Source organism: Ciconia boyciana, chromosome 21, assembly GCF_034638445.1.
Source record: "Ciconia boyciana chromosome 21, ASM3463844v1, whole genome shotgun sequence".
NCBI lineage: Eukaryota > Metazoa > Chordata > Aves > Ciconiiformes > Ciconiidae > Ciconia > Ciconia boyciana.
The window spans coordinates 7,056,333-7,084,107 of NC_132954.1; the positions used below are offsets into that span (position 1 = coordinate 7,056,333).

General features: G+C 56.5%; 1 protein-coding gene across 3 annotated transcripts; it reads left to right on the forward strand.

The window, feature by feature from the left end:
- On the forward strand, positions 1–27,209 carry AGO1 (argonaute RISC component 1). Of its 3 annotated transcripts, XR_012045988.1 has the most exons (20): positions 1–153; positions 9,102–9,285; positions 10,043–10,163; positions 10,295–10,476; positions 10,798–10,934; positions 11,209–11,343; positions 11,637–11,724; positions 13,498–13,645; positions 13,983–14,102; positions 14,959–15,081; positions 15,558–15,691; positions 16,970–17,154; positions 17,322–17,481; positions 17,773–17,863; positions 20,056–20,250; positions 20,377–20,511; positions 21,402–21,503; positions 22,349–22,548; positions 22,995–23,477; positions 27,146–27,209. XR_012045988.1 is itself a non-coding variant. In XM_072885263.1 (19 exons), exons 1-19 carry the CDS (start codon positions 129–131, stop codon positions 23,101–23,103), a joined length of 2,574 nt encoding a protein of 857 aa, XP_072741364.1. In that variant the 5' UTR covers positions 1–128; the 3' UTR covers positions 23,104–27,209. The 3 variants fall into 3 exon arrangements, 2 of the variants coding, with proteins under 2 accessions (XP_072741364.1, XP_072741365.1); XM_072885263.1 differs by having other exon boundaries at positions 22,995–27,209; XM_072885264.1 differs by lacking the exon at positions 1–153 and having other exon boundaries at positions 9,128–9,290; positions 22,995–27,209.
- Positions 27,210–27,775: the final 566 nt, after the last annotated feature.

Consider the following 27,775-nt stretch of genomic DNA (forward strand, 5'->3'; position numbering starts at 1 on the left):
CGCTGGGGCGCGGCGAGAGGCGGCTGCGGCGGGCGGCGGTGAAGCACCGGCCCCGGCCCTGCCCGGCCCTGCCCGGCCCCGGCCCCTGCCCGCGGCCCCCGGCTCGGAGCGGCGCCCGCGTGGATGGGATGGAAGCGGGACCCTCGGGAGCAGGTACCGGCGGCCTGCGGGGGCCCGGGGCGCTGCGCCCCGGGGGGGGCGAGGAGCGTGCAACGGGGGCGAGGAGCGTGCGGCGGGGAGTGAGCTCCGTGCCACGGGGAGGCTGCAGCGGGTGATGAGGGCGCGGCGGGGGCTGCACGACGGGGGCCGGGGAGCCCCGCTGTGGGGGTCTGTCACGGCGGGGCTACAGAGCTGGGGGCGCGGGGGCGCAGGGCGGGGCCGCGCAACGGAGGGATGTGCGGCGGGGACCCCGCAGTGGGGGGCGAGAGGGATGTGCAACGGCGGGCCGCGCCGTGGAACGCAGGGGGCCCTGCCGTGGGGTATCGGGGTGCGCGGGGGGGCTGAGCAGCGGTGGGTGAGGGGCGGGCGGGGCGGGGGGTGCAGGGGCCGCTCCTGTCTGGGCCTGCAGCCCGCCCGGGGGGGCTGGGGGTGCGGGGGGGGCTGCAGGGCCGCCCCGCTCCGGGGGGAGCGCAGCGAGGGGCCTCGGGCCTGTGCCCGGGTGCCCTGGGGAGCAGCAGCGGTGCGAGGGGACGGGGCGGCGGAGGGGCCCGTGCGGGACAGAGCACCGCAGGATTGGGGTGCGGGGTCGGGGGGACCTGTCTGGCAGCAGGGCTGGGAGCGTGGGGGCCCCCCCAAAGCGCGGTGCGAGCCCTGCGCAAAAGGGCCTGTTTTGCAGGGAGCGGCAGCGGCGGCCCCCCGGCTCCCCGGCCCCCTGGTTGCGGTGTTTCGGGGAGCGGGGCGCAGGCTGGGAGCTGGCGCGAAGCCGGCGATGCTGCGCGCCGTGACAGCACGAAGCGGCTCCTCGCCCCACGGCGGGGCATGCGCGGAGCCGGGGCTGTGCACGGCCGGCCGCTGGCGAGGGGCCGTGGGGACTGAGCTCCAGAGTCACCCCCGTGTCCCCCCACCCCTACCTCCGCACACCCGGCTGGGGACGGGAGCAGCTGGCGGTGCTTTCGGTCCCGGCCCCTTCGCCCCGGGCTGCTCCGTGGGGGTTTGGAGAGCCGTTCCCCAAAACTCGCCCGCCCGGCCGTCGCATCGGCAGACACTCGCTCCCGCGCCCAGCGTGAGCATCGCGAACTTGTGCTGCTCTAATTTGCACAATTTTGGTGCCTCAAATAAGGCAGGGTGAGAGGAGGGAGCGATGGGCACCACTGGCCTTTTGTGGGTCTCGTGCCGGCAAGTTTGCTGCCCGCTGTAATGCGGTGGCGTGGCGAGATTTTGACATAAAACTGCTGCACGTTTACAATCAAACTTTGGTCCTTCCTGACGGTATTTAATTTTAAGTGTGGCACGGACATCTCTTCATGTCTGCGTTACCTTCTGGCTGCTGGCGCTTTGTGTTTGGGGCTGATTTATTGGCCTCTGGAAGCCGTGATTTGGCGGCTGCGCAGGGGCGTCATGGGCTTTGCCGGCGCCTTGGGGCGATAGCGGTGCTGCGGCCTCGGGGCGACACAGATAATGCTGCCGGCAAGCCTGCACCCTCCTACCGCCAGCCTTAACTAGTTCTGTTAAGGTGCTTTAAAAGAATCTCTTGGATGGGATGGGGCCACGCTCAGGGGGGGACAGGTTTGGGTTTGGGTCCCGCTGACGGCACAGGGGTCCCCGGCGAGGTGGGGGCTGCGCTGGGAGCAGGGCTCTGATGCTGCGCTCTTGGGAGTTTCCCCTTTTCTCCCCAAATCTGGCTGGGGGGCGTCTGCTCCAGCCTGGGTCACCCTGCGTGCAGGGGAGACATTCACCCACGTCGCAGGAGCCACCGCAGATCCCACCCTGCTTTAGCATCCCTTTGCCTGCCGACAGACCCCAGGCACGGCTGAGCCTCGCGTACGAGCCTTGACGATGCCGGGCTGCGACCTGTCAGGGTAATAAAGCAGAAACCCGGCGCGTGCCTGGATGTGCCCAACGTGAAGGCGCCTGGAAAGGCGGCGGGGGATCCTGGAACATCTTCTGACCTGCAGGCGCTGCTCGGGGAGGCACACGCGCACTAGTGTTAAAAACTGAAGTCGGTTTCCCCCCAACTTTTAGTTTTCTTTATCCCTCACAAACTTCCTAAATGCTGTTAATCTTAACTGTTGTCTTCCTGTGCAAAAAACCCCAAAGCTGTTCCATCTGTTGGATCTCTTTATCTTCAGGAAACATGAAATCACACGTGCCTGTTTCAGGGACGGGATTATATCAAGAAACAAAGCTGGGAGAAGCACCTAGCCTGGAGTCACGGGACGTATGATTTATCTCTAACCACTTTCTGCAGCCTCTCTCTAAACCCAGGGAAGAACAAAACAAGAGACAAGTTATTAAGATGGCAGACATTAAAAGGAAGCCAAATCAGGCAGAAAAGCGCCGCTCTTTCGGCAGGGTGATCTGTGGCGGAGCTGCGTGCAGGTTTTAACCTCCTCACCGGCAGCCCCCGGCCAACGGCTCTGCGGGGTGCCCGTGGGGCGGCGCACCCAGCGCGGGGCCGCGGTGGGATGCGGAGAGGAGCCGGCGTCGCCTTTGTCCTGTCCCCTCCGGCGCTGGGGGCTGCCTTTGTCTGCTGCTCCCAGCTCTGCACATCCCTGGCTGCTGCCTGGAAAGTCTGCGGGAGCGGCAGGAGACCCTGCGGGGCAGGCAGGAGGGGGTTCGGCCTTTGCCCGGTCCAGGTGCCGTGAGCGGGGAGCCCGGGCTCGCAGTGCGGGGTCACGCGGTCCGGACGAGCCACCCCATGCGCTCAGGTGGTGGCACTCACGGTGCCGGGTGCTCCTCACGCCCCGTCAGGGGGACCAAAAAGGGGGACGTGGAGCCGCTGGGCAGCCAGGGCTGGCTCAGCAAGACCCTCGCGGGTCGGCTCATGCCACCGCGGCTCAAGCCGCGTCCGTGCCGCTGGCACCGCCGCGCCGCTCTCCCTGGAGCCAAAGCAGCTGGTTTGCAATCCCTGTGAACGGGTGCGATGGAGGTGGTGATGCTCTTGCTGCTGTCTGTTATGCTCCATCGTAGTGTCTGCAGGTTCGCTCTCTGGCCCAGCCCGGACTGCGGGACTGCGCGCGCCAGGGTGCGGGGGCACCGGCCTCGGCGAGGCAGATTTTAACTTAACACCTTCGAGTTCGTCGCCTGTGATTTCCAAGTGGAAAGCTCAGGTTTGACACAGCACAACAATGCCCTTTGCAACGCTTGGTGCTCAGTATTGAGGATACAAAGAACTAAACTGCTTTCAGAAGTAAATACCGTAGTAAAACAGATTAGAGCCTGTTTTGGCACATTTCTTGGCCACAGCCACCACAACGCGGGGCAGGAGCAGTGCTTGGGCAGCTCAGACTTTCCCTCGGAAGACGGGCTCTGGTCCACGGGATGGGTTTAATGCTGCGCATCGACGGCTGCAGCCGGAGCCCTCTGCCCCGCGTGGGCATGATCTACTTAAACTCAGTTTAGTGTCAAACCGAAAAGCGCCTGCAATTGCGTGAACCTGGTTGCGGTCACGGCGACTCAGGAAGGAGCAGGCGGTGGGTGCGATGTCTGGGTTGGCAGAGATAAGACGGTGCTTTTTGAAGTCTGGGCTTTGTGGGACAGCGTCGGTCGCTGCTTAGAGCCAGCGGTTTTGAAGACGTTGAGCCTGGAGATTGGGAAAGCCAATTGCTCGCCCCTCCAGCAGTTGCCTTTCCTGCTGGTTCTGCCGCTTGCTTTGCCTCCCGATGGGTGGGTTTCACTTCCCCGAGGGGTTTCTGGGGCGGGTTTAGGGTGGGAGATGGCTCAGGGCGAGGATGGGCCGTGCTGCGTGCCCGGCCGTGTTTGGTGTGCCGTGGCCCCGCTTGCCCCTCTCCGATTCCCGGCTGTATTTTGGCGGGGCTGGGTGTGCGGGGAGGGGGCTGTCACGGACCCGCCGCCGCCGCAATAAAACTCCCTTTTGTCTCGGCCCCGTTCCCGTGGCCCCTCGGCTGAATGCGGCGCTGGAGAGGATTTAAATGACATGGTAATTTCATGCCGTCCCACCGGCGGCTTTGCCCGGGTGCAGGCAGCTGTTGGGCAGCGGGTCGTGTTCCCCAGCTGTTACAATAAATAACAGAAACAAAGCATATTCCAGCGCTAATTACCCCAAACGGACTTTCACCTTGGTGGCGCTGCCCTCGCCGCCCGTCTCTGCCCGCCGGTGCTTCACGCGCACCCGGTGAAGCGGCGGCAGTGACGGCGATGCTCCCGGTGACGGCGATGCTCCCACCACCGGCGCGTCCCCGGGGCACGGCTTTTGTGTGCGAAAGTCTGTGATTCCTCCCGGGCCGCTGAATTTATAATGGCAGGCGGATTTCATCCCGCTCACTGGCCGCATTGTGCTGCAGGAACAACACTCGCCCTCCAGCCCCCGGCCCCGGGCGCTCACATTTACATGACAAAGTGGGAGCCTGGGCAGCTTCACCATGGAGAGTCGAGGTATGCAGAAGCCCCCCTGTCTTGGGGCGGTTTGGGGAGCTTTTTAACGAGGCTCCTACCGAAGGGGGACCGGCACGTTTCGCCGCTGGCCCCTTTTCTGCTGCTCCAAGCTGCAGCCGGGGGCTGCGGGCACGAGCTGCCCTGGGATGCCACGTCGTGCTGCCCGGGGTTCCCTGGCACAGCGTCCTCCAAGCCAGGTGGAGGGCGGCTTTCGGGAGGATTTGCGCCAAGGCAAAGCGGGGGAGGACCCTGAGTGGTGCGGGAAGGGGTGAGCCCAGCCTGTGTGTTCACCAAAGGGCTTCGGGGTCTCTCCCACCTGGGCCGAAGCAGCCGAGGCCAGGCGAGAGCCCATCTCGCACGCCGGAGGTGCTGGATGTTGCCGCTGTTATAAATAGCCACATCCCAGGTAGGCACCGCTGTGCCAGGCCGCGCACAGGCACTGAGTGATAATGGCTTTTAAAAAATCTTTGGATCTCAAAGTAATTTAGAAAGGAAAAGTCATTATCACTCCCCTCTTTGCTGGGCGAGCTCCGGGTGGGTGGCACGACCCCTGCAGCCTGGGGCTGGGCTGCCAGGGCGGCTGCTCTGGCTCGTTGTGTTCGAGGACCATGTGTTTGCGGTCACCAAAATAAAACCCTCTGAGTCGGCCCAGGGGTGAATTTTCCCATCCTCAGTGCTTGTGTCCTGCCCTGGTCTCTGCAGAGCACCTCCCTGCCGTCACGGTACTGCTCCCTCCAGCCGGGCTGCCTGGTTACGTTATCTTGTGTTTGCAGTATCTCGTGGCTCGTATCAAGTCCTGAGCCAACTTTTGTGTTGCTGGAGGCTGAATCCTTCATCTGTGATTCATGATCTTAATTGCAAAGGTTCGCATTCATAAAGCATCTGGTGATCCTCCGGCGAGAGGGTTTGTACAGCAAAGCGTTATTTTTGGGCCGGCTGGTGCAGCGCCAGGGTTGTGGGATGGGTGCGGGACCGTTTGGTCGCCCCTCTGCAGCACAGCTCCTGCCTACCCCAAACCTGCTTCAGCTCCTCTCCGGCACCGAAGTGCTGCCGGGCGGCTGCCGAGCTGTGGCTGCTGCCCTGCGTCCCCTGCGTCTGCGGGGACGCCGTGGGGACGTGGAGATGCTGTCCTGCTCACGCACAGCTGCTGGGATCGTCTCGGGGGTGAGAAGGTCCAGAAGAGGAGAAACTGCGGGTGCTGGCCTTGATGTGGTTGCAGGGAAGGCAGCGGAGAGCTGCTGTCCTCCGGCAGGTCTTACAAGTGGGCTGAGTGGTTTCTTGCTCGAAAGGCAAAGCAGGGACCGGAGGCTCCAGCAGCGCTGGCAAATACCTCTTTGATTGCAAACCATGATTTAAAAATGCATCAGCTTGCAGCCAGGGAGCTGGTGATTGCCAAGAAATGTTCGTCATGTGGAGACATGAATTACACCACGAGTAGCTCATCTGAAAATCAGTTTCTTAAAAGGAGCTGCTCCTGGAGCACGGCGCAGCCATTTGTCTCGGGGGTGCTGGTGGCCGCCCTGCCCCAGAGCAGCTGCGAGTGCCTGCGGGGGTCCGAGCCCCGCATCGGCCTCGGAGATCCCCGTCTTGCTCACCGGACTGCTTAGTCCCATGCTGCCTCGCCTGAGGAGGCACTAGGGCTGGGTTAGCCCCAGGCTTGGGGCTCCGGGCAGATTTTGGAGCTCCCAGGCTCCTGCCGCAGGGCAGAAGCAAGAGCAGAGGTTGGCTTTGCAGAAGTTAACGCCGCAGTTTGGTCCCTGGACGCTCGCAAGGGTTGTCCTGTCCCCTCGGTGTCCTGCGGTGCTGCGGCCTTCCGTCGGCAGGAAAAGTCTTGCGGAGATCAGGCGCGAAACTGAACGGCAAATCTGAAGTTTGCTGGTCTTCTATTTTTCTGCTTCTGATATTTTTAGCCTGGAATTGAAATTCAGATTTAAAAAGAAAGGGAATGGGAGCAAGGGGTGCTGAGAGCACCATGTGTTCAGGAGCCGAAATTGGAGCCGGGATGCTGTTTGGGGGCTGACTTGGACAGTTGGCCACCCAGATGGAGCGCTCCGAATATCCACGCGCTGCGCGCCCCGCACCCGGCCCAGCTGGGCGAGACCTCGCGGGGTCTGAGAAACAGATAGAAGATGCAAACTGGGATAGGTAGAGATGGGCAAAGTGGGAACGGGGCAGGAAGGGCAGATCTCGCCTTGGAGAGCAGCGGTGTTGAATGCTTCTTTGGCAATATTTTAAGATACCTTTGAGTCCAAGGGTGCTGTCAGTTTAGAAACGCAGTTCGGTGCTGTGGTACCCATCCCTCCATCTCCAGAACTTCACTAGTAAGTCTGTGTAATGGGCTTTGTGGAAAAACTGGTACTTCCTTCTTTACGATTTTGGGGCCCAGGCTGCCTGAAGTGGGGATTTGGGATTGAATTTTTTCACTACCTCCCATAATTCATAGGAGGTCTTCATCAAACTGTTTTTAATTTTCTCTGGTTTTTATCAGCAACTTCCCTGGACTTAGCCTTCCTCATTGATACGACTTTTTTTTGCTGAACAGCAGTTGAGAATTACATTGTGGAGGGGTTAAGGATAAAAGAAAAGTTCAGATACTGGGACTTGAGTTATTCTGCGACCTGGAGTTTGAAACGCAATCATTAATAACCGGTATAAAACCAAAATGAGCTGTTATCCTGCGAAATCTAGCAGTTAAATAATCGTGTAGTGCAGATGCAATAACATGTTTCCTGTTTCTTGTGGCATCCTCCCTCCGGCAGTGAGTCGGAATTTGCTGGAGGATGGAGGGGAAAACACGTGTGTCTGCGGGTCCCCGCCGGCAGAGTCTCCGGGGAATTGCATCCCCCTGGGGAGGTTGCAGACCTGCAGCTCTGCGCCAGTGGAGCCGGTGCTGCTCTCCCATCGGAGGCGGCAGATGCCGTCACCTGCGCCAGCAGCCCCGGCTACGCCACGCAAGCCAGCGGGGAGGGAGGCGGTGAGGCCGCTGCCGGCTCCTCGGCCCCTCGCTTTGCCTCCTGGGCGTCCCAGCGGGGCCGTATTTCTCTCCCCGGCGCAGATGCGGTCCCTCGCCTCCTCCCGCCGGGCAGAGCCTCCCCATTGTGCCGGCGCTGGCTTGTAAATCAGCGGGGCAGGGGCTGGCCTGGCTGCGGGACAAAGGCTGCCTGCGCTGCTGGGGCATCCTGGCTGAGCTCCCCACGGCAGGACCACCCCAGCCCCGGCACGGGGCAGAGGGTGCCTGCAAACCCCTTCCCTGCTGGAACCGACCCCGAGCGTTCCATGGGTGATGTATTTGGAGGAAAATGCCTGGAGGCAGTGGTAGAGTGTATCCACCAGCCACAACCGGCAGATGGAACTGGGCGAGACCACTCTGTTCGTGGCAAAGCCCCTTGGCAGCATTAGATGGGTGCTTTCTTCTTTGGGGTTTGAAACAGTGTCCCGTTTCTCCTCACCCCGCAACCCAGCAAGTCCGGTGCCGCCTCCCGCTCGGCGCTGGGGAGCTGTCAGACCTGGGCTATTTTTGGAGCTGCCCTTACAACAAAGCGCTCTGTGCGCTGGAGCCCAGCGTGGGTCGGCTTTGATGTCGCCGTCGCTGCTGTGCGGCAGGGCAGGCGATGCTTGGCCCTCTCTGCGCTTGTTGGTTGGCAAACGCCGTCCTGCGGGATGGGACGCTGGGGATGCCTGGAGAGGTGCCACGGAGAGGGATTCCTCCCACAGGAGCTGGGGAAGGGACGGGCAATAAAAGCACGCCACAGCCCTGGGAGGACTGGCCTTGGTCTAAGTATATCTTCACTAATTCAATGTGCCAATGTCTCCCAGACCCTTCAGGCGAAGGTTGCTGCTGCTGCTGCAGACCCGTGGCAAGCTCTCGGCACAGATACGAGGCTCTACTTGCTTTTTAAAGCCAGGGCTGGAGAGTTTCTTGCCGCTGTTCTGGTTGTTTGCATATTGTGACATTTCTTGCACGAAACAGAAGTTGAAGTGCAGCTTGGAGGCGGCGTACTGGGTGCTTTCAAAGTTCTTTTAATGTGAACATTCGGTACAACCTGTCCTTCGGTGTCAGAAAAAGTGAACGTGGCCTTCTGTCCCTGCATCTGGTCAGGGAATTGAGTTACTGGTATCGTGGTGTATGCCAGGACGCGGGTGTGCCCGTGGTCAGGACGGGCAATTGGGAGTTCCACGGTCTGTGCTGCTGCCACGCATGGCCCCAGATGAGTTCCTTTCCCTAAGGCAAAGCAGGGATTATTTATCTGCTGGTGGGTGGTTTGACATCTGCACAGCTGGTGGCGGCACAGCAGGGCGGAGGGCTCGGCACTGGCCTTTGATGGCTCGGCTGGCGCCGGCGCTTGCTGGACGGTGCCCGGGGAAGCTGCTTCCAGCTGTGCTGCTCTGAATTCTGCCACCGCCATCTCCTGCCAGGAGCGTGAGTAGTGGGATACCTCCCGGTTCGGGATGTGGTGACGGGGAGTGCCGTGGCTCTGTGTTGTCTGTCTGTCTGTCTGGGCATGGGGTTTCTCCCAGCCCTCCTGACCCGTTTTCTCTCCCCGCAGCTGCAGGCGCATACCTGCCACCATTGCAGCAGGTATTTCAAGCGCCGCGTCGGCCCGGGATAGGAACCGTTGGGAAGCCCATCAAGCTCTTGGCCAACTACTTTGAAGTGGACATTCCCAAGATTGATGTGTATCATTATGAAGTGGATATCAAGCCCGACAAATGTCCACGCAGAGTCAACAGGTAAGGCAAGTATTAGAGGTTTTGGCGCTTGTTCCCCGCTTCCAGTTTCCTTGTGGAGGCTCTGTAAGTGCCTGTCTCCAGCTTCACCGGTGGAAGCCATCAGGGTGACATTGTGACAGGGGTCACAGTGCAGCCCAGCGCCCACGGGTGGCTGGACCCACCAGCTGTGTTTGTGCAGCAGCACTGGTTCCTGCCCCTCACAGCCTCGGAGGTCCTGAACCCCAGCACAGTCCCCTGCTTCTTCAAAGCAGCTGTGCTATTTTGGCAACAATCCCGTATTTAAAAATAGCAAGCCCCAGACCTTGGGCCATTGCGTACTTTTCTGTGTTTTTCTTTTTGGCATCCTACTCGCTGCCCGTCCCCTCCTGCCCCGGCAGCCTGGGTAGCTCTGCACCCTGATGGCCGTTGAGCAGATGCTGCAGATGCTCCCGGCGGCCGCAGGCAGCGAGTCGCTCCCTCTCGCCCTCCCGGCACGTGTGGTGGGTTTGCAGCCAGCTTCGGTGGGTAAACCGTGTAAACTCGTTCTGCCGAAGCTGATGTACCGAGCTGCAGGGCGAGTGGCTGTTTGTCCGGGGACCCTCCTGCCCGGGAGGGACTCGGCCCTGCTCTCTGGTGCCCTGCGGCTCGGAAGTGCCCCGGGTAGGGAGGCTGGGGACCAGGCAGGTCGCAGAAGGTGTCAGGCTGTAAAGAAACCGGCAAAATGAACTTTGCCCTTCTCTCCCCCTGCCCCTCTTTCTTGCCCCGCTCACCTGCGTAGGGAAGTCGTGGAGTACATGGTACAGCACTTCAAACCGCAGATCTTCGGTGACCGAAAGCCAGTCTATGATGGGAAGAAGAACATCTACACTGTCACGGCCTTGCCCATTGGAAACGAGCGGGTAAGAGGGGGCGGCGAGCCCCGTGCAGGCACTGTGAGCTGCCTCCTGCCGGGGAAGGCCCAGCTAAAAACGACCTCCTCCCTTTGCGCCTACGGGGATGCCATGATTGCTTCCCTCCCTTCTGCACCCAGGTTGACTTTGAGGTGACGATCCCAGGGGAAGGCAAGGACAGGATATTTAAGGTCTCCATCAAATGGATGGCCATCGTGAGCTGGCGCATGCTGCACGAGGCCCTGGTCAGCGGGCAGATCCCCGTCCCCTTGGAGTCCGTCCAGGCGCTGGATGTTGCCATGAGGCACCTGGCTTCCATGAGGTACCTGCGCCAAGGGGCGGCCTGGCGGGTGGGTGCCGGGGGCGGCAGGGACCGTGCCGCGAGCACCGAGCGTGCCGGGGAGGGGACTGGCTGTCCTTGGCAGGCTGTTGTGGCTGGGGCTGGCCTTGATGGTCTTTGGGAGGAGGCAGCCGTGCCTGCCGCACGGCTTGGTGCTATCGCTCTGGATGCTACTGCAATAGAAATAAATGGGGTGACGCAGCCGGTGGGGCGAGCGACGGCTCGGAGGGGCTGAGGGTGCTTCACGGGCGCTGCCAGTGGGGCTGGCGTGTGCTGTTTGACACGGTTTGCCCTGGTTTGTAGGTACACTCCCGTCGGCCGCTCCTTCTTCTCCCCCCCCGAAGGCTACTACCACCCCCTGGGAGGCGGCAGGGAGGTCTGGTTCGGTTTCCACCAGTCGGTCAGGCCTGCCATGTGGAAGATGATGCTCAACATTGATGGTGATGTATTTTTTTATGCTGGCAAAACCACTTTGCTCTCCAGCATGCCCAGCGCAGCACGGTCCCACTCACTCACGGCGAGGTCCCAGCACTGTGCTTCGGGCTGGGGGCTTTGTGCACGGGGTCTGGCCACCCAGCGCTGGTTGCAGTGGGGTGGGAGTCTGCAGTGGGGAACTGCAGCAGTGGGGCTGGGCGTGTTTGGATCCGACCAGCTCTTGGGCCAGGTCCGTCTTCTGGGAGAGAGCAGAGACACATCATGGTATCTGTCCCGCAGTGTCGGCCACCGCCTTCTACAAAGCCCAGCCCGTAATCGAGTTCATGTGCGAGGTGCTGGACATACGGAACATCGACGAGCAGCCGAAGCCCCTGACGGACTCGCAGAGAGTGCGTTTCACCAAGGAAATCAAAGGTAGAGCCCCCGGGGAGCGCTGGGGACCTGTCCCCAGCCGGGTGCTACCCCGGACACCGTGGCTCATCTGCTGCCCAGTCCCTGCAGCGAGGTGGGGGTGCAGGGGGGATGCACATTTAAAATGTCTCCTGGGGCACCGTTGCCTCCCTCGTGCACTTCACAGGGCATCTGCAAGCGTACTTGCTCTGCAAATGGCTAATTATTTAAGGCGGGTGTTGGCGGTGTCCTGGGGAAATTGGGCGAAGGGGAATCCCTCCTGCCTTTACCGGTGACTCTGCTGTGTCTTGCATCAGGTCTGAAAGTCGAGGTTACCCACTGCGGGCAGATGAAGAGGAAATACCGTGTCTGTAACGTTACCAGGCGGCCGGCCAGCCACCAGACGTAAGGCGGGTGGGAAGATGCCCTTGGAAAAATCTGAGCTGTTCTCCATTTTAGCAGCTGCTGGTGTCATTAGGGAGAGCTGGACGGGAAACTCCAGCCTGCGATGGCAAAAGGAGATGTGTTCGGTGCTCTGCAGCGGTTTTGGGCGCAGCAGCTCGCGCAGCTCCGTGTCGTGCACGGTGAAGACGAGCGGGATGCAGGGGAGGGTGGGAGTGCAGAGGATGCTTTGTCTGGCAGGCGGCGCGCTGCAGCGGGCGGGAGCTAACATGCCAGGAATTGTCCTAGTTTTTACCTCCGAGTTTGGTTTTCTTCTTTCTTAAAATAGACACTGCCAAAGCAGAAGTTTTGTCAGGGGATAAAGTGATTCCCTGCCTTGAAATTATTTGCATGTGCCTGGGAGCAGGCTGGGCCTGGGCACCCCTCCGTGCCAGGGGGCTGCCCTCCTCCCCGCAGCCCCTCATGGATGGGGACGGCAGCACCACAGAGTGCCCTCAGCGCCAAGCTGTCGGGTGCCACAGCCCACGGGTGTTTCCAGGGCTCATCACTGGGGTTTGCCCTGGGAATTGCCCCTGGAAAGGCTTGGAAGCAAAACAGGGTTCGAGGCAGAGGCTGGAGGGAAGGGCAGGCGGACCCTCCAGACCTCCCCGTCAGGCAGCGGTGGGGACAGTGCTGGGGCAGGAGGGGCTGTACTTGTGCTCTCTGCTGGGTGCTCGCTGAGTGGAGCTGGAGGGTAGGGGGGGATGTTTTTCAGGCTGTCCGCCCCCCAGGTTTCTGCAATTTTTCCAGAAATTTTGCCAACAGTAAAAAAAAAAAAAAAAAACCACAAGAAGTTTTGGCTGTACAAACCCAAGCGCTGGCAGAAAACCTCTCCTCCCCGTTCTTGCCCGATACCAAACCAGCAGTGCCCGCTCAGGCTGGCGCTGTCAGGCTTCAGAGCCCCTGCCGAGGGGGGCACCTCCCTCGCCACAGCCGTGCTTCCTCCTCGCACAACCCCGTCTCCGGGTGCACCTCGCTGGGGCTCACGCGCCTGTCACCGTGTACACCCCGCTGCCCCTCTGCTCCAGCATCCTTGGGTCCCAGCCCTCGGCCTTGGCGAGTGCAGGAGGAATGCGACGCCTCGCCAGGGCATTCGGGCTGGCTCGCCTGTCTAATTTTGGCTCCATAAAGAATATCGGCTCAATGCTTCATTTTCACACAGCTCTTTATGGAGCCAGGAACAGCTGGTGCTGGGTGAGGCTGGGGTATCATGCGCTCCGGCTATGGACGGTGCGGCACCCCTCAGCCCTGCCACCTGGAAATTTGATATTTTTTTTTTCCCCCCTGTGGTTTTGAAGGGAGATGCACCCCTCCTGCCCCCCATGCTCTGCCCACCCCAGAGCCGCTGCCCCATACTGGGAGAGGCCGGATAACCTTTGCCTGGAGCTCAGCTCGGCTCCCAGGGTGGGCACCAAGCACAGAAGTCCTCCTGAGTGCCAGCGTGCTGTATTTCTGTACCTGACAGTGGCATGCGTGGCATGTCCTGCAGTAAACATTTGCCCTGATTAGCTGGATTAGTGAGGGAGAGCTTTATTTAGGGACCTCAGTCCCACACTGGGATCAGAGTATTCCTGACTCGATTTCTGAAAATACCACTGTTGTGCTTTTTATTTTCTTTTATGGTAGCTTGGAGTGGGAGCCTGCCAGTTCCCTCTCTTCCCAGCCAGAGTAAGTAGTGGTGAGGTCTGGAAGTGTCTGTTTTGAGTAGGTGCATCCTTCGTGTCCTGCCTCTGCCAGGTTTCCCCTGCAGCTGGAGAGCGGTCAGACAGTGGAGTGCACAGTGGCTCAGTACTTTAAGCAGAAATACAACCTGCAGCTGAAATACCCCCACCTGCCCTGTCTCCAGGTTGGCCAGGAGCAGAAGCACACGTACCTGCCCTTGGAGGTGAGTGCCGGCTCTGCACCGTTGGGCGCCCCGGCTTTTGGGCACCGTGCAAAGCAAAGCCGAGTGGCCTTTGCTGGCAGATGCATGCCAATATTCTGCAGCTGATGTGTCGTGGGCACTAGTTGCCTCAATGTTGACCTGGCAAGAGCCACTTCTAGTAAGTGAGGGAGGAGACCATGCTGTAAAAATGCCATTTTCCTGCAGCTGCAGGCTCGGCACCTCTGATTTGGGGCTGGCTGCGGGGCCCGAGTGCCGTACCCGCAGGGCAGCTCAGCCGTGGTCTCCCGTGTCTCGCCTGTCCCTAACGCGTGGCTGCTGTCTCTCCTCTGCCGTGCAGGTGTGCAACATCGTGGCAGGCCAGCGGTGCATCAAGAAGCTCACAGACAATCAAACGTCAACCATGATAAAAGCAACAGCCAGGTCTGCCCCAGACAGGCAGGAGGAAATTAGTCGCCTGGTACGTGGCGCGAGTCCCTGCGAGGGATGGTGTCGGGGCCGGGGCTCTGATGGCAGGCTACGGTGTCATGTCCGTGATGAACCTTGTTGTGGTCCTGCTCCTCAGCTGCTCTGCGCTGGAGAGCTGTGACCCGCTCAGAAGATGCTGGTGGGGTTAATGGCTTGGTTTTATCCCCTTCTTCTCACTGAATCCCTGGTCAGAGATGCCTGCATGTGTGTAATGGACACTTGCATAGAGGAGCCCAGCTCAGAGTGACTGTGGAAACTCGTGTGCAGTAAATTCCGGTCCTCGCACTGATGGAACCTGACCCAAAGGGAGCTGGAACTAAAAATAGGAAAACAAATTAGAGAAATGACCCCGGCTCTGGGTGTACATGGGGACTGTGCGTTGTGGGGCTGCGGTACGGGTACTCTGACTGCAGGTCAGCCTGGGGCAAGCCAGGGGAACGGCAAACGTGGCTCTGGCAGCGGCCGGGCAGGAGCTGGTTAAAGATGCTGTTGTTACCCAAACCGATGTCTCTGGGCTTTCGAAGCTGGGGACATTTGATATTCCTTCTGGGACTCTTGATAACAGTCTCTTGCCAGTCTGAATCTTCCTGCTGGAGCCTTAGATCTCAGGAGCAGGCTCTGCTCTTGCTTGCATTGGTCAGTGCATTCAAAAACCAGGTCCCCCGTGGGTCAGTTTGGAGGACAGGGTTTGGCCCTTTGTGTTAAACCGCTTGCCCTCCCCTTACAGAGGGGACTTCAGCTCTGTAGAGAACATGACCTTAGGTGCCCGTGTTTCCTGGCCAGCTGAAGCTGTGTGGGATGCAGCAGTTGGTCTCGCTCCCTCCCATGGCTCTTCCTTCCCTCTGCAGATGAAGAACGCCAGCTACAACCTGGATCCGTACATTCAGGAGTTTGGGATCAAGGTGAAAGATGACATGACGGAGGTGACGGGGAGGGTCCTGCCGGCGCCCATCCTGCAGTACGGAGGCAGGGTAAGCAGGGCTGCACTGCCCGGGTGTTGGGCTGTGTTGTGCAGAGCGATGCTTTCACACCAGAAAAAGCTGTTTCTGAGCAAAACTTGTGCTGCCTTCAGGTTTGTAGGTTAGAGCTGGAATTTTTTTATCAGGGCACCTTGGGTTTGGGTTTTTTTGGTTTTTTTGCGATATAATTGTTCTGAAAGTGTAGCCAGGGGTCATTCAGAGACAAAAGAGTGAGCTGAAGGGGAGAGGGATGCTCAGGGTAAGGCAGCTCGGGTGAATTTTCCATCACCTTTGAGGAGCTGAGATTCTGAATTGCCCATCGCCACGCGCCGCGGCAGACCTTGGCAGTGCAGGGAGCTGGCTCCGGCGAGTGTGTCTGGCTTTGTGATGGGGAGCACAACCACGGCACGTGCGGGCGCTCCCCAGGGGCTGCCGGCGTGGGGCCGGGCAGGACACGGCAGCGCTCTGACTGTCTGTTTGCCTTGCAGAACCGGGCCATTGCAACTCCCAACCAAGGCGTGTGGGACATGCGAGGGAAGCAGTTCTACAACGGCATTGAGATAAAAGTCTGGGCGATTGCTTGCTTTGCCCCGCAGAAGCAGTGTCGAGAGGAGGTGCTGAAGTAAGGAAAGGGGCAGCCCGCGCGGGTGGGATGACGTGGGGGAGCCGTGGCTCGTGGTGCGGCCACCCTGCTGCTCCCAGCCTGGGTCTGCACATCCTTCGTCATTAACACCGGATCTGAATTGCTCATGGTACAAATTTGATCTGGGTTCAGACTGGGTGTTCAGTCTTGTTTCTGTTAGTTTATCCAGAGTGCCTGACTGTTTATCCTGGCTGCAAACAGTCCCTGAGCCATCGCAAAACCTGCCAGGTTGGAGTGAGCGCATCAGCACTCCAGCACACGTGAGCTGAAAGTCAGGCTCTCCTCCATCTGCTCTTTGCATCAGGTAGCTGCAGTGTTGTGATCTGATACTGTCAGCCCTAAAGCTGTACTGAACTCTTCTCAGCTGAATCTCCTCAGAGAGATGGGCTTGTGAGGATATTTAATTAAAAGTTTCCGCAATACCCTTTCTGAAATAATACAATTCGTGTAGGAAGCATCCTAACTTGCCATGGGTTTTTATTACAGAGAAGTCTTAGGCTTTCTGAAAAGCTTTGGTAGCTTAGAGATTCTCTGCTTGGGTAGCAAAGTGACACAGAGCAGGGACAGTTTATTTGATTTAGGGAAATGGTCACCTTGGTTTTGGATTCTGCTGGGGACTCAGGTTCCTCCTGACCGAGGATGGATGCATCGAGGCGAGCATTTTGTGTGCCTCTTCTGGGTGTTTGGCACAGTTAACGTTTGGGATGGTTTGGAGCAGCTCAAAGTCTCTACGTCTGCAGTAACTGGGTGGAGGTGGGAGTGACACCGCACTCCTCTTGTGACCCCTCTGCGGCAGAGCTGGGAGCCCCGCGCTCTCTCTGGCTCTCCCTGCATCAAATTTATCCTTGGCAATCCAAAAATCCACAGTGCGGCCGAGGTGCTTTGTCTGGTTTGGTAAGTGAAGGCTTGCATCAGCTTTGCAAATCATCTGGAAATCAAGCAGGTCTCCCCCCCTCTTCTCCAGCTTTCTAACAGAGAATCGCTCACAGCTCCATCACTCTTCAGGAAGAGTCAGTACCTGGGTAAGAGAGTACCAAGAGGGGATGGTTCAGCTCTAACACGTGCTGGTCTTGTGTTTCCCGTGCCGTGCACTTGCTGGATGCTGTAAAACCACAGACGTGGTGATGTGATGTCTCCATCTCTGTCCTGTGCTGCAGCACTCCAGCCGCGGGTCCCTTCTCGCTCGGTGGCCGGGACGCGCGGCGGAGCTGCCGTGCAGAAGGGCTCAGGGCTGAATGCTTCTCCTCCCGGGCACAGGAACTTTACGGACCAGCTGCGCAAGATCTCCAAAGATGCAGGGATGCCGATCCAAGGCCAGCCCTGTTTCTGTAAATACGCCCAGGGTGCAGACAGTGTGGAGCCCATGTTTCGACACCTCAAGAACACCTATTCGGGGCTTCAGCTCATCATTGTCATCCTGCCAGGGAAAACTCCAGTGTATGGTGCGTCTGGGGCAGGGGTGAGCGGGGAGAGGAGAGGGGCTTTGCTCTCACTCAGCAGGGCTGGCTCTGCTCCTCCTGCGGTGGTTTCTCTTCCCATTTCCGAGGACGCTGCTGGAAGCAGTGCGTTGCTGATTGCCTGTCTGTTCACTTGCTTCCTCTGCCCGCAGCCGAGGTGAAGCGCGTTGGGGACACCCTCCTGGGAATGGCCACGCAGTGTGTCCAGGTCAAGAACGTGGTGAAAACCTCCCCACAGACCCTTTCCAACCTCTGCCTCAAGATCAACGTCAAGCTTGGCGGGATCAACAACATCCTTGTGCCTCACCAACGGTTTGTACGGCTCCTGCCTCTCGTGTTTTTGGGGGTTTCCCAAGTTCCTCGTGGTGCTGCCTGCCTGGCTTTACCTGGGGAAGAGGGGGCCTGTGGGCGGCTGCATAAAGTAACTGTTTGAAATGGGGGTTTGCAACCTGTCTCGCCTTGTAATGAGCTGTTGATGTGCCCAGGCCAGAGCCCGGAGGTCAGGAGATGTCCTCTGTGTGATCTGCTCGCCTCCGTTGGGCTGTGCATCACCCTGCGATGGCCCCGAAAGGCTGACTGCTGCTTTCTCTTCTCTCCCACCAGCTCTGCCGTCTTTCAGCAGCCGGTGATCTTCCTCGGGGCCGATGTCACTCACCCGCCGGCAGGAGATGGGAAGAAACCCTCCATAACGGCTGTAAGTTCCCTTTCCAGGGCCAGGCTTGGTGCCCGAGAGTCCTGCAGGGATGCAGGAGCTGGAACAGGACTCGTGTGTCCATAAAGGGGCTGTGTCACTACTGTCCCCATAGTGACACTTCTCAGGGTGGCCGCATGCCCTATCGGGTGTTTCAGTCCCACTCCCGGGGTGGTGGGTCCCCAGTCCCCTCCTGCCTCTCCGCAGAGGAGCTGCAGTTTTGGGGAGCCACGGGGAGAGCTGGCAGGGGCCAGGAGAGCTGGCCGCTGCCAGCAGATGGGGCTCGTGATGTGCTGGAACCCACGAGTGCTGTCGGACAGGGTGCGCGGGGAGCTCGGCGCGGCCGCTGTGCTCGCCGCAGTCCTCGCCGGGCGTCCCGGCCCTGCAGTGCAGCCCTAGGAGGGCCCTTCCCCAGGCGGGAGAGCTGGGGAGAACTGGGGTGATGGGGCTGCTTCAGAGCCTTTTGGGGAGGAGGATTTCCCTTCACCCCAAATGAATAATGAGCATCCATCGAGTGAGGTGCCGCTCGCACGCTGGCGAGGCTGGGTGGCAGCTCGCGCCCTTCGTGGGGCTCTGAGACGTTGCCTTGTGCTCGTTGCACCGAAGGAGAGTGTCAGGTTCTTGTAGCATCTGTTTTAATTAAGCACGTCAGCATTTTCCTATTAAGTTCTTAACTTTCCAGGACTCATAGCTCAGGTTTTCCTTGGCATGCAGATGCATCTTTGGAGGAGTGTTTTTTTTCTTAATTAGAAGGGGTTGGGAAGTGCTTTTGGCTGTTTGCTGTAGGTGTGGGTGGGACAGAATAGTCTGTTTCCTGGCGGCGGCGCTTCCACTCCAAAAACATTTTCTGTGTTTTTTTGTACAGGACCACTGTGGGTTTTGGTGTTTTGGTTTTTTTTTAATTTTTATAAAAGCTTTTTTGAAGCTGCAGGGGAGGAGAAAGGTCGAGCCTTCAGATGGCCTTGATCTTGTCCTTGGTCCGTCGTTAATTAGACAATAGAAGGGGGTCCATGGCTGAGGCCAAAGGAAACATTCCTGTTGAGCACATCGGCTCCGCTGGTGCAGCCCAGACCCTAGAGCTCCCTTTGCGAAGCAAAAGTGAAACCGACACTGAGGGCAGGGGCAGCTGCTCGACGCTGCTGAGGATGTGGGGTCTGCGGTGCCTTCCCTCCGCTCGGGGGGACATGGACCGCGTGGTGCAGCGAAGCAGCCGGGCGTTTGTCTCCCAGCATGGGCCAGCACTTGCTTTGACGCCCGTGACTCACGCTGCACCCCCAGCCCTGCGTCACGGCCGAGCCCGGCTGCTCTCGGCATCTTTGCCCTGACGTCTTTGAGGTCTCCCCTCCAGAGCACTCGGCTGCGATGGGAACTCCCTGCTCGACGGCTGCTGTGCAGTGATTCAACCCTGCTGTGTCCTCAGGAGGCGGCAGCACCGGCGGGGCAGATCGTGGCTGTCTGGGGCAGCTCCGCTGCCTGCGGCTGAGCGAGGGCAGGCGCAGGGATGTGGTGCCGGCAGATGGTCTGTGCAAACATTGACCTGATTCAGTCGCCTTTTGGGCAGAGGGTCTCTGGGCAGCCCGGGGCGGGCAGGGCAGTTGTGCAGCAGTCAGAAGGGTGAGGACCGGCCGATAGCAGAGCTCCCTGGTGTTGCTGTGATATAGACCTCACCTGCTGTGATACAGAGCATTGCAGGGAGGGGTTTGTACTCTGGGGGTGTCATTGCCCTGGTGAAACAGCAGAGCAGAGTTTGGGGTCACACAGTCCTTCATGGAAGCCAGAAACCTCTGGAGTGAGGGACAGAGGGAGAAGGGCTTAGGCAGGTGTAAAGGGCAGCCCCACTCCCCCCTCGCCCTCCACTTTTGGGCAGGACGGGGTGAAGCTGGGGCAGAGCAGCAACAGCCCCCACAGCCATGTCGCTCAGGGACACCAGCAGAGTTGTCTCGCTGGAAATTCCCGTAAACACCACAAAGGGCATGGCAGAATGTGAAACCAGGACGTGGCCACGACTAGGGATGTCCTTTTTGGACACTAGTTGCCTGCACAGTATTTGCTGTCCCATCTCCTGATCTGTGAGCTCAGGTGCTCTGCCCGCTGCCAGCTGTGGGTGCTGGAAGCAGGTAGAGGCTGGGACTGTCCCACGTCCCCTCCATCCTTCCGTTGTAACGCGTGGGCCTGGCCTGTCTCTGTTGCTGCAGGTTGTGGGCAGCATGGATGCCCACCCCAGCCGGTACTGTGCCACGGTGCGCGTGCAGCGTCCTCGCCAGGAAATCATCGAGGACTTGTCCTACATGGTGAGGGAGCTCCTCATCCAGTTCTACAAATCCACCCGCTTCAAACCCACCAGGATCATCTTCTACCGCGACGGCGTTCCCGAGGGGCAGCTCCCACAGGTGAGGACCCCTCGGATGCCCGTCGGCCAGCGGGGCTGCACCAGCTCCCGCGGGGTTCCCTAAGGGTGCACAGGGATGGCTGGGTGCCGGCGTGTCCCCTCACTCTGCATGAGCTTGTCTCTCCAGATCCTTCACTATGAGCTCCTAGCGATCCGAGACGCCTGCATCAAACTGGAAAAGGATTACCAGCCTGGCATCACCTACATCGTCGTCCAGAAAAGGCATCACACCCGTCTCTTTTGTGCAGACAAGAACGAGAGGGTGAGCGCCACGGGGTACCGGGGCCGGAGGCGGCTGATTCATCCCCGGCCTTTGGGAAAAGCCAGCCCTGACTTTGCCAAGGGGAAAGCTCACCGCTGGCAGGCAGAGAGCTCGCTCTTGAATGAAACGTGCTGCTTGGTTGACTCCCGCATCCATGCGGATTAGGCTGCTTCTAGAAACCCAGACAGCTGTTTGCCGTTATTATGAGTTACTGGGTGCTGATGATCCTGGTGACTCTCTTGAAATAGCCTCTGTCAGCTTGAAAACATCTGTTGTTTTGGTGATAGCTGTAGCCGCTGACGTGACAGGATGAATAACCCCTTGCTTGCTCGCAGCTTGTTCATGTGTGCTGTGCAGTAACATTGATTGCTGTAGCTTTTCCTAGATTTGATATAAATGTAGAGGTTAGATCTAATCTAACCAGGCTCTGGATCTACCTGAGCATGAAGATTTAATCTTGGGAACTGAGGACAGTTTTTGATCAGGGTGCAGAAGTCCCAGTATCTTGTGGCAGAGAGTCTAGCTTACACTCTCCACAGAGATCCCTGGAGTTTTGCTCACTTAATCCTCATTTCTGCAGTAGGATGGGCCAGTGCCCAGCCCTCACCCTGCCTGCTTTCCTTCTGATGCCGTTTGCTCTATCTCCATGTCATGCCTGGTGTTGATGCTAGCAGAAAATGCCAGCAAGCGTGTTCAGGCAGAGAGCAGAGCGGGATGAGCTGCTTCTGTCCCCCCTTAATGGGCACCTGGGGAGCAGCTCTGCACGGTGCTCTCAAACTCAGACGCTGAACTGGAGACCCTGCGCAGGGCAGGTGTGTTACAGACGGTGCTCTGAGCAGCTGGAAGTAACCAAACTGCAGTGTTTGGGTCTCTCTTTCTATTCCCTGTAGATTGGGAAGAGCGGGAACATCCCAGCAGGAACAACAGTGGATACAAATATCACCCACCCCTTTGAGTTCGACTTCTACCTGTGCAGTCATGCAGGCATTCAGGTACTGCGCTGCAGAGCTGGCTGTTGTGATGCTGCTGGTTTTCTTCGGCTGTTGTTGCAGGTTGCACTCTCGTACATCCAACCCAGCCCTGTCACAGCCTCCCTCCGGCACCGGGGACGTGGGCAGTTCGGTCCAAGCTGCCGTTGTGGTGGTTTGGCAAGCAGGTGCTGGGACGGCACTGCTGCTGCGTTATGTGGCACGTACTCGATTTCTCTCCTGGAGCCAAGGATCTGTCCTATGAGATTTTTCCTCCTTCAGAGTGGCCAATTCAGCAGCTTGTCAGCTGGCGTCTGAGCATGCCAGGCTCGCTGGGGTGCCTGGTCGTCAGCAGGGACCTGTTGTCTGGCCGTGGGCGGGAGAGCTGGGGCCAGCTGTCCCTGGAGCAGGCGGCTTGATTTGCAGCTGCCTTTCTTCAGGCAGCCAAGATTAGTCAGAAACTGTACTGAAAAAATTGCACTCATTTAATCTACAGCTGCTTCTGCAAGGGAGGTTTTTTGGCTTCCTCTCCCCCCGCAAGGACAGCGGGGAGCTGGCCCGGTTTGGCGGGGAGCTGGTGCGATACGGGCTGTGCAGCATCAGTAGCTGGGGGCGGCAGCGCAGAAGCACCGGCAGTGCCTGGGCACGGCGCAGCTGCGTTAATGGTTTGCACCTCGGTGCTAAGGGCTTTCCTGCCTCATGGTGCCTGTGCACGTGTGTGGTTCTCAAATTAGGGAAGCACGGGCATCTCTCCTGGCCAGGCTGTCTGCCGAGTTGTTTTGATCAGGGAGGGGGTGATGAGGATGCGAGGCAGCTGCCTGTGTCCGGGTGCAGGCAGCACCTCTCACACTTCCCCCTCTCCTTCCCAGGGTACGAGCCGGCCATCCCATTACTACGTACTCTGGGATGACAACCGGTTCACCGCGGATGAGCTGCAGATCCTCACGTACCAGCTGTGCCATACCTATGTGCGCTGCACCCGCTCGGTCTCCATCCCGGCCCCGGCGTACTACGCTCGACTGGTGGCGTTCAGAGCGCGGTACCATCTCGTGGACAAGGAGCACGACAGGTGAGGGGGCTCTGCCCGCGGTCCCGGGAGGGCAGACCCCGGGGATGGGCAGGGGGCGTGAGCACCCTGCCTCGGGGTTTGAAAGTGCCGCTGTCAGAGCAGTGCTGCAGCAGACCCGTTTTGGGGGGGAGATCCACACGTAGCTGCATCCTCTTAGGTCCCAGCCTAGGAGGAGCTGGGGGTAAAGGAGGATTAAATCCCATCCTGGGCTCATCCCGGGCCTGGAGGAGCATCCCTGGGGTGTCTGATTGTTACCAGCCACCTCGAGGTGCCAGAATCTCCGCGGTGCCAGGCACGATCACCGGCACGCACAGCATCCCCGTACGCTGCGGTGAGATGCTGTCCTGTGCTGCCAGCGCTCATGAACTCTGATCTCCAAGGGGGTTTCTCAGTGTTCCTGGGAGGGAAATATGAAATAATTATGCAGTGATTTCCTTGATTTTCAGTGGCGAGGGCAGCCATATATCTGGACAGAGCAACGGCAGAGACCCCCAGGCCTTGGCAAAGGCTGTGCAGGTTCATCAGGACACTTTACGTACCATGTACTTTGCTTGAAAGCCTAACTTTTGTTACCTCACTCAAGAAAGCTTTCAGATTTGTAGGAGCCATACAAAAAAGGAAGCATTGGGACACCTTGTTTTTTTTCCAATGAGAAATCACTGCAGGGCAGGCAGCGTCGATTCGAGGCAGGAGACCAGCACCACGGGACAGAAAGATCCAACACCTTTGTAGGATTGGAAGAGACCGATGATTATTTTTTTAATTTTTCTGGCTTTGCAAAATTTTGACCTGACCAAACACATGAAGGCATTCAAGGAAGGGATAAAACTCCCAGGAGGCGGAAGCAGGTTTTCATTTTTAAGATGCAATACTATAGACTCCTGACTGTGAAATGGCGGATTTGGTCCTCCGTTGCCCACCAGGCGCTGGTAGGTATTTTTTGTGGGGGTTGGGGGGAGGGGATTTTTAGAGCCTTAAAACAGAAGACTAGATTTATAAAACTAATATTTTAGAATATGAGATGCTTTAATGGGTTAAGGGGAAAAACAACTAGTTTATAGGAGAATTCTAACACTAACAGTTCCCCACCCCCGAATAATTCCCCCCATATAATGTAAGGCACCCTAGCACTTAGCTCAGAACTGAAAACTGTCTTCCTTGTGTTAAAAGCTAGTTAGCTGCTGCCATTTGAAGCAACAGTCACAGACTTTTCCATGGGTGAGTGCCTTACTATGATGCTGCAAAATTTCAATGTTTTTAATCTTGTAAGGAAAATAGTAATCTTGTCTTGATGGTGGTCCATATTTCCATCGGAAGGAGTTAATTTCTATGGTCCTAAGTTGCAGTTTGTGTTAGATCACGACCTCATGGTGGTTAAACTCCATTGAAAGATGTGCACTTTCATATAGGACACGTTTGATGGCTGCTGACCCATTTTTGTTTCCAGTGTACTACTTGTTATTTAAAACTGTTTCTGACAAATGGGGGCATCTTCATCCCATGAGGACAGAAATCGCTATCGATTTTTTTCTTTTTTTTTCCTGAATTTTTATGATGGACACCGGGATTTTTTTACTAAACATTATTTTTATATGATACCGAGTCTGTTGCCAAAATACACAAGTCATTAACATTCTCAGAGTTTACATCACCGCACTTCCTTGAGGCTGTGCGCTCACGCCAGAGTTTTCTAACGTTTCCTGTCCGATGAGTGTTACCAACTGCAGTCCGTGCAGCGCCGGGTACTCCTCAGCGCCCGTCTCCCGTGTGCGTTCGGCACACGTCTGCCCGGGTCGGCTGCTTTCTGAAGTACCGCGTACCCCAACTCCAGCACCTCCAAACTGTCACCCTCTCTGCTGCTAGGTTTTGCTGCTCTTTGTGTCATGGTATCACTGATCTCATGCACAGGGTTTTTTATTCTGAAAGCACACCAGATTTTGTTCCTTAGTCAGAATGATGAAATCCTTGTTATTGTCATGGGGGAAACTCCTACTGATTTGTGTTTGTAACAGGAAAAAAGCCTTTTTCCCAACAGTAACGTAGTGACTGCTTTTCAGACTCATTTTGCTGCACAGAATGACCGTTATGCACAGCGGGGCAGTAGTAGCAACTCATTACCAGTATCATGTGGGCAGATTATCTGGGATTTTTTATTTATATGAAAGTGTGCACAGCGCTTCCTTCAAGAGAAAAAATGGCACGCACACTCCTACCAAGCTCTTAAAGGGAAGAGCTCTGTTGTCATTTCACTGCCAAACATGAACGCGTTTCCAAGGCAGACCCACCAAAAGCACTGCCCCTTGTCCGTACGCGTGGACAGAAGCACACCTTTTTGTTTTGTACTTTCTGACATTTAAACTTGCCTTGCCTTCATGAAAACCACATTGGTCATGTTGGCCCATTGATCTGTCCTAACACCAGGAATTCACTCTACCCGTTTTCTTTTTGGGCAACGTGTTTGTGAAAAACGAAGACATCAATATGCTATGCAAACTAAGTGCTGAGCCCACTGATGTCATGTTTTGTGAAGATCCTACGTTTAGCACAGTCCTATTTTTCCTCAAGACTACAGTATTTGGTTCATATTCTCCTTTGCACCTTGTGTCAACCTCCACTGCTGTATATCTGCAAGGTGACAGGGAGGAGACCAGGAACTATTCATGGTCAGTAGGGTAGTGAACTCTTAGGAAGGCTTTTAGAGAGTAGGGAATGCAACACTAAGTGTCAACATGAGAAGCCTACATTCCTATACACAAGTGCCTGCATAGTGACACAAATTCAGCACCTCTCCATCTCATCCTCAGAACTCTGGCTTGTGTTCATTGAAAGCAAAATGATCTCAGAGGGGCTGTACCCGCTCACCTTGTGTTAGAAAGCCCCTCGTTAAGAATAAAATCGGGTTAAGGTCAAGGTTCTCTCTGCAAATCAGTTTGTTCACCAGCATTACAACGGAAAGCGCCTGGCTGCTGTTCTGCAGCGAGGGGCAAAGGTATTTTGGTTTCTAGTTTTTATTTTAGTGTTTTAGTTGGGTCTAGAATTCTGAAATGTCTTTTAGTAGCTGTGGCATGGCACGTGCCATTTTTAACCATTTGAAAAGAGATAGTGTGGGCATTTACAGAAACAGCTTGTTGCTCTGTAACAATTTTTTTTAACCTTGAGACTTGAAATGTAAAATGGACCTTTAAGATTTGCACTCATTTGTAAGGTGGCTGTTCATAGAAAACTATGAATGAAGACTTGCTGATGTAGCACCTACTTTTAACAGCAATTTTAACTACACAAAAGCTTCACAGCTTCTGAAACTCTCAGCTGTTGACTTGCAGATCGTGTTCTGCCCTTATTTCACCCTCTGCGTTGGGTTTTCATGGTTTTGAATAAATAAAAAAGCCAAACTCAGTAGCTGCTGTGCCCTTTAAACCCTATTTCCATTTTGAAGAAATTTAGAAGGGGTTTGAGTTACCCGCATGTTTTGTATAATGGACTATGCACTGTACCTTCTACGCGGCTCCAGCATTCAGCATTTCTACCCTTTTCTTGTCCAAGATGCAAACGAGTAACTGCATGTTGAGGTGCTGTGCATTTTGCTACCCATAGCGGATAGGTGTTAACCCAGATACATATCGGGATTTGTAGTTAGCCACAAACCCCACACGGACATCCCGAATGGCTCCCGAGTCTCTGCCTTCTCCATGCGCACGTGTTCCTTCTGCAACTGGAAACATCGCCAGGTGCATGCAGTTTTGTGGGAAGAGGAGTAACTTTCATTTACCTGTCAGTTGTTGAATGCTGTTTGTTTCTCTTATCTCATACCTGAGCAAAACGGGGGCGAGAGGGCAGAGCAGCCCTCTCCCCAGAGCTTCCAGGGGCGGTCGGGGTGTTCTGGTATTCGCAAGCGTACGACCTGATGTCTTAGTGTCAAAGAGCCCAAGCATTCAACGTTGCCTCGCGGAAGGTTTTCTTCTTGGAAAATTAGTGTGAAACAAAAGAATGTGATCCTTTCAGGAAGGGGAAGCCAGACAGCAGGACAGCAATAAACAAGTGAAATTCATATCTTGCCTGAGTGATTTGCACTTCAATAGTTGTGAAAGAAAATTTACGGGACTCCAGTGCTTTTGTGTTCAATTTCTAGCCCCTTTCGTACCTCCTTTATATGAGCAAGTGTTGAACTGTACATAGGGTGTTTACAAGACACTCTGTTTGGGTTGTTATTTTTCTTGTGGGTTTTTTTTTTTGCTTTAGCTTGAACTCTGTATGGTCCATTTGTTAAATAGACGTGAACAGTTGATGTACAGTGCTTACTAAACAAGCAGCAGCACAAAACTTATTTTATTAAGAAAATATGGCTTATATTTTAAAGGTTGAATATCAATTTTTTTTTGTATGCGTGGAATTAAGACTGGTAAAGAGTAACAAAATCCTTGGATTAGGCCAAAAGAAGATACTGTAAGATCATAACCACCTCTTTATTAAAGAAAACGGTATGATTAAAGAGCTCCAGAACATTGTATTTATATTTGATTTGATTTGATTGCCTTTGTGGATTTTTTTTTTTTTTTTGCCTTGGTCCTGATTTTTGCTTGCAACTTTGACTTTGCAGTCCCAAGTGTCTGTTACCCTGTAACTGTTGGCAGAAGACCTAAATAAAAGCAATGTGAATATGTTGGGGTGACACTCCTGAGTCAGATTGCGTGGGGAAGGTACATGCGCAGTCCTGGCCCTTCACTCGAGAAGGGCTTGGGGACAGCCACTGAAGTGCTGACTGTAGCTGAATGGCATCAGATCCTGTGGAAGATCCAATAACCCCTCGCTTTCCAGATTTCAATTTAATGAAACGTTTCAGCAAACAAGTATGTGCTTAAAACTTCTTGGAATATGGTAGCCAATTCCACTTTTTATTAAATGGCATCCGTCTGAGAACTGACGTCATTTGAGCTCCTTGGGTTATTAGATATGAGAAGTGTACGTCAGAATACGCTGCTTCTCCAGCTACGTTGTGTGCTTTGGGGGCTGTAAAAGGCCGTTGGCTCCAAGGTGCTTTAAGGACAGATTTTGGACTCCTTTTGGATCGGGGTTAAACTTGATCCTCTGGATTCCTGTACTGCGTCATGTTTTACATTTCCCAGCTTTGGAATTCCTTGTAAACGTCCTAGTCCTCTCCAACGCCAACAGCTTATGGTTGTGTCTTAGGGTCCAACGCTGGAGGTTGTCTGCCGTCCTCTGAATTCTT

What these genes read in the sequence shown, in the direction of transcription:
- AGO1 (XM_072885263.1), top strand. Translation starts at nt 129, where the DNA reads ATGGAAGCGGGACCCTCGGGAGCAG. An exon ending in TGTCCACGCAGAGTCAACAG is followed by an intron (nt 9,286 to 10,042) that starts GTAAGGCAAGTA and finishes TCACCTGCGTAG; the next exon opens with GGAAGTCGTGGAGTACATGG. An exon ending in AGAAACCCTCCATAACGGCT is followed by an intron (nt 17,864 to 20,055) that starts GTAAGTTCCCTT and finishes CTGTTGCTGCAG; the next exon opens with GTTGTGGGCAGCATGGATGC.